General features: G+C 35.5%; 1 protein-coding gene across 1 annotated transcript in view; it reads left to right on the forward strand.

The window, feature by feature from the left end:
- The window catches only part of ERICH3 (glutamate-rich 3), a 132,593-nt gene that overhangs the window by 121,562 nt on the left and 5,031 nt on the right, over positions 1–6,000 (forward strand). The window contains exon 13 of the mRNA XM_012661042.1: positions 4,738–4,863. Within this exon, the coding sequence (XP_012516496.1) occupies positions 4,738–4,863 (126 nt within the window). The remainder of the gene's footprint in view (positions 1–4,737; positions 4,864–6,000) is intronic.

Consider the following 6,000-nt stretch of genomic DNA (forward strand, 5'->3'; position numbering starts at 1 on the left):
AATGTAAATCAGAAGAATTCTGTGAAGTACCAGTCGATTGGTGATATGCACTCAGGTACCTGACGTTTCCCTCCCTCTTATCTTTCTGAAATGAGGAAGAGGATCTAAAAGTAGCAGTTTAAAAGTTTAAAAAGTTTGCTCTTGAATCTAGAAAAGGTACCATCTGGATGTCACAATATTCAAGGAATTTTGTGGGTGTATTTAGAGAAAGACATCAGAATCTATTGTGAATTGATTTTCCCATGAAAAGGAGGAGTGGCCTCATGGAAATTAAAAGATAATCGAAGACCTCAAGGATTAAAACGCAGAGGCTGGAAGCAGAGGTGAGCTGTGAGGAAGGAGAAAGGTAGAATGGCAGCCCTTTAATTCCTCTGGGTTCTTCAGTGTTGCCAACTTTCAGGAAAAGCTTGCAAGGCAACACCAAACAGTCAGCAAGCTGCACTAGCAGAGGGTCTTCCCCCTGAACTCACAGGGTCTCTTCCCTAACAAAGAAGATGGCAATGCCAAGAGCCAGTGTCTGACTAAGCCTGGCAGCTCCTGCAACTAACACATAGGAAACTAACACATAGAATTATGTTTCTGCCAAGAGGGTTCAAAACGTCACCTTCCTTTCCTTTTTCTCTAGCTCTTGGGTCACTGAATTGGAATTGGGAACTACTCCTGCTTAACATTTGTGAGGAAGATATGCATCCTACTGGGATTTAAGAGAATTCAATAAATTAACCTCTCTCTTTTAAAGGAAAATACAAAACTAACAACTAACAACTCTCATTTTTATATAAACACAAACAGTTCTTTTCATAATAAATAACAAAATAGAAAAGAGGATTAATATAATTCAGAAAGTTGGTTTATCAGATAATTATTATTCTCTATGTGCCTATTTTTTTTCCAGGATCACAGAAGTTGTTGAATCCACATTCTATGATAACAGTGCAATAAAACTAGAAATTACTCACAAAATATAATTAACTCCCACCAAAAAAATGAAAATGTAAAAGCAGTACCCTAAATAATTTTTAGGTCTAAGAAAAAAAATCAACTCCCTAGATGATTGACTGTGCAAGTATTGGAACCAACAAGTGTTATTTGTAAGGTGACCAATTTCAAACTAAAGCCTCAAACAACAACCCCACACAAGATATAACAACAACAACAACAACAACAACAAAAACACCAAAAAAAAGTAATAAACAACAATAGAGCAATACCTATTATTATATTAAGAGATGTATAAGAAAGAAAAGCATAACACATACGGACTGAATAAGAAAAATATGATAAATGGGAAATCCCTATAAGTATTTATTACTTAGAATATCAAATATTCGAAGCATTTGAATAGAAGACTAAGTTGAAAGATGCTGATATTCTTTGCCAGATTAAATTCTAACTTTAATGTAGAATGTCTCCAAATCCTAAAAAAATATTTGGGGGATTTGAAAAACAAGTTTAAATTAATTTGGAAGAAATAGTACCAAGTAATATAAAATTCTTTGCAACAGCAACAACGAAGAAAACATGCTATAGCAAAGGAAAACTGAAACTCTGGAGAAAAATCTGCAACATGTATCTGACAAGGGTTGGTGTTTATAATACATAAAGAGTTCTTACAAATCAATAAGAGAAAGGCAAATACTGTTAACAGAAGAATGTACATTATATAGCAAGAAGTTTACAGAAGAAAAGCTTGCCTACTAATATTGAAAGCTCTATCCTTGCCACCACTTTTCAATTACTAAATTATCAAATACAGAGAGAATTGGTAGAAATTGTCACAACAGTGCAGAGACATAGACCTTTCAGTCATTATGGATGAAATTATTAATTAATACCTCCTTTTCTGAGGAACATTTAGAAATATGTATCAAAAGCTTCTAAAAAGTTCATGCTTTTTGACCCAGCAATTCCAATTCCAGGAATTTATTGCAAGGGAATAGTCAGAAATGTATACAAAAATAATTGTAAGTGGTATTTAAAATAGCTTTATAATTACGAAAGAATGGAAATAGTCACACTATATTGCTAAATGAGTAAAGTGGGATACAAAATGCTATCTACAGTAAGAGTAGAGAAAAATAAAACTTGGAAATCCACCAAAATGTTAACTAGTAGTTCTTGCTGAGTGGTAAAACTATGGCTCATTATTATTTTCTTCTTTGTGTATTTTTATTTTTTCAAACTTTACATAATAAATACATACTATTTTTATATTTAGAGAAAATATAATATATATTATTTAAAAATGCATTTTTTCATAATAAAAAAGCTAAAATTATAAGAATATTTTGGCATTTAAAAAACACTTTAAAGTATCCTATATCATTTGTGTAGAAAAAGGTGATTTTCTAAGAAATTCTTTGTATGAGACTATTCCATTTTGCTACTAATGCTGTGAGAACTGACAATTACCTTTGCCTTTAGTGGTCACCTTTACAGAGAGGTAAAGGACAGGAGGCTTAAGGGATGAAGGGCTAAATAGATAGAGGAAACAAAGTGATGTGTCACATTGCTGAAATGGGAGTCTCAGCGTGCACAGTCCCCTCTTACTATGGGTGGAAAACAGCTGAGGTTAGACACCGACCAAGTTCTTGCTTTTAAGTTTCAGTTTCAGAAGAACATCTGAGAAAAAACTGACCAAGTGAAGCCTTTTCTGGTCTGACACCTAATAAGTCCTTGATACTTAGGCCAAGGGTCCCCTTCTTGCTGAACCTGAAATAGGCGATACCTAACTGTACAGGCTCTCATCTACTTCCAAAGCCTAAACCTCCAGGGGAAGCCAGCAGACATGGGCAAGCAGTGATTACAGCCCTGAGACAGAGGGACTACAAGCTTCACTATATTTCTGAGTGAGTTATAACTTATAGATTATGCTGGTATTGTTTGGCTTCTTAGAACAGCCTTTTGGTTCAATAGCCGCTAATTGTTTATTGTTTATTATCATTATTATTATTGTTGTAAGCCATAGTTCTTTATAGCCTGTAGACTACTGGAAAAAAACCTAGATGTCTTGATTGCACAGATGAAACAAACCTTCACATAATTGCTACTAAATCAGACCACTCCCCCCATCCCCTTGTTCGATTTCTGTTAGTCAGCAAACAAATTTCTAGGCAAGATCTAAAACACTGCTTATTTGAACTCTCTAGTGATAATATTAACATTATTATAATAGGTAAGATGACATTTAACCCATATGTACTATGGTTATAAAATTCCTAAAATAAACGATTGACTTGATAACAAATCCAACTATTGCATAATTGTCATGAGTTGATGTTATCTCTAAACTATATTATTTTAAAACACTTTTTAATTTGGTATATTGGATGAATGAGGAAAGCTGATATTAAAAAATTTTTTAAAGAGAATATATTTAACTATATTATGCTTATCTTTGCATTTCCATGTGTGACCTTTTAGGATTAAATATAGTCACCATTTTGCTATCAAGACCCACTTGAGGCAGATATTTCACTATTTATTTCTAAACACTAAGAGGTTAGTAAGTAATTGCCCCTTAGCCATTCAGCTTAAACTAAGCAAGAGACTATATTCTAGTTCTGTTTTTCTCAAAGTAAAGTATTTGGATCAGCAGTATCAGAATATCAGGGAGGAGAATGGAGGAAAGGAAGAAAGGAAGGAAGAAGGGAAAAAGGAAGGAAGGAAGTTAGTTTTGGAAATATCATATTCTTACCTCAAAAGGCAGATCTAGGTCCAGTTTCATTTGAATGAGCTTTTGTTGCCAGGAGGTGACATCATGGGAAATGTCAGGGATTTAGAGACATGGACCATCAGATAATAGGCAAGGGATGTAGATAGGAAATTGTCAGAAACTAAAGACAAACTTAATTGACTTTACAGTTTTGCCTAGAATCATACCACATTGGGTAATGCTACTTATTATAATAGAAATGCTTATCATGATCATCCTCATTATCATCCTCATCATCATAGCTGTTATTTATCAAGTGTGTAGGCACTTGCTAATAAGTGGAAAGTGAGCATGTTCTACATACATTACTTCATGTAATCCTCCCAAGAACCACTGAGTAGGTATCTTTTTGATAGATAGATAAACCAAGGCATGGGCTTAGGCCAAAGAACTTGCCCACAGTGATACAGTTAATATGGAATATGGGACCTGAACTTCGGTCTGTGTGATCTTGAAGTCTATGCTAGTAATCAGCTACAGATAACAGGAATTTCTACAACAGCTTTTACTGTCAAATTTATAGGAATCATGTGATAGCTTTTTTGCTTCTGTCCACATAGAGTGAGTATTGGGGTCAAATCACTAAAATCTACTAATGGATGGAATGCTCACAGTGTAGTCAACGCTAGCAGTTTTAGCAATTTAAAAGAGTGGTGATGATTGGTGTCATAAAAGCCATAACACACGCTTCTAGAAAGGAAAAGGCAACTACACTGCTTTTTTCAATCATTTCATTGCATGTGCACTTGGCAAATCTGTCACTGCTTCTGGCTATTGTCTTTTTTTAATGCAAATATTTCTCTGCATGGATTTCTTTAATTCATGACCTTCTGTATATTGTTTTCTTTGTGAAATCACAGCTTGGGAGTTGTTCAATCTTAAGAGATTTTTAAAAACAAGGTCACATTTTAATGTGAATGCTTTTAAATTGACCCCACTTGTTTAAAGGACGTGAAAGAGCTCAGTAATGTTCCTGTGACCTGTTTTTATACCTTTTGATATTTTTTATGATCTCCAATCAGTTGGACAGATTATAACTGAAGCTGTGGCATCAGGCTGCCACAGCCACTATGATGCCGAGTCTGGCGTTAGCAGCACAGACGAGGAGTGGAAGCCCTCGAGGAAGCTGGAGAGTGACACAGGTGGAGGTAAGGGTGCGTCATTACCCAGGGGAGACCTTCAGAAATCCTCTGCAAAAGACAGCCTGTTTTCATCTTTCATCCTCCTATCCTTGTTTCTTCCTTCTGCTACCTTTTTTTCCTCTCTTCAACTAATGAATGTGATGGCCAGAAGTGGTTGACAGGCCCTAAGGGGAGCTTTAAAACTAACATCAGGTATGAATGTTGTTATTCTTTTTTGAATACATTGGTGCCTAGGATATGAAAAAAACGACTTTAGATTATAAAATATTGGTAGGGATTTTGAGACCAGTCTTCTTTCATAGCCTGCCTCCAAGTTATTTGACTAGGTAGGTGAATTTGCCCTAATTGACCCAATTGGAGACCTCAAGAATCAAGGAGCATTTCACATGGATTCATCTGAATGTCTGATTTTTTTCAATTAGAAAAGAATTCATTGCCATCAGCACATGACCTGTCTCTTGATGACAAATATTCCATCTGCAAGAGTGCCAGTTAGAGTGATCCAGTAGACCACGACTCATACATATCTGATCAAACTTCCCATGTCCTTGACATCAGGGTTTCCCAAATTTAGTGAATGATTTTTTTTTAAAAAGTCCTGATTCAAATATATGTATGTATGTCATGGGGAAGATATTCATTTTATTAATCATATGGCATTACCCCCACCTTTAACATTGAAAAATAGTCAGCAAGCACTATAAGGCATTTGAGATTTTAGCCTACTTTCTAGCAAACAACGTAGCCAGCCACAGTTTTATGGATGTTGGCAGAAGACACAAGACTCCTGGCTCAGAGAAAAATTACATTATTACTCACAGCAAATAGCAGTAGTCAGACTACTTGTATTTATGCTGGTTTCCTGAGCTCTAGTGCTTCCTGGGCAACATAAAGAGGGCCAGGCAACACTTGAATATACAGTGAGGTGAGTTACCCAAGAGGGACCCTGAGCTTAGAGAACCCAAATCTTCCATAGCGGGCATTCGACTAGAGGAATTCTAGTGCATTTCCCCAAACATTCATTCTGCCATGCAGGCATAGTAGTTACTATTGATCAAATCTAATTAAAGCAAAGAAAATCCATTTAATTGTAAGCAGTGAAAGGAGAGTGTGGAAGGAAGATTTGTTATGCTTTCTGTATGC

This window comes from Propithecus coquereli, unplaced genomic scaffold, assembly GCF_000956105.1.
Source record: "Propithecus coquereli isolate 6110/MARCELLA unplaced genomic scaffold, Pcoq_1.0 Scaffold7, whole genome shotgun sequence".
Classification (NCBI taxonomy): Eukaryota; Metazoa; Chordata; class Mammalia; order Primates; family Indriidae; genus Propithecus; species Propithecus coquereli.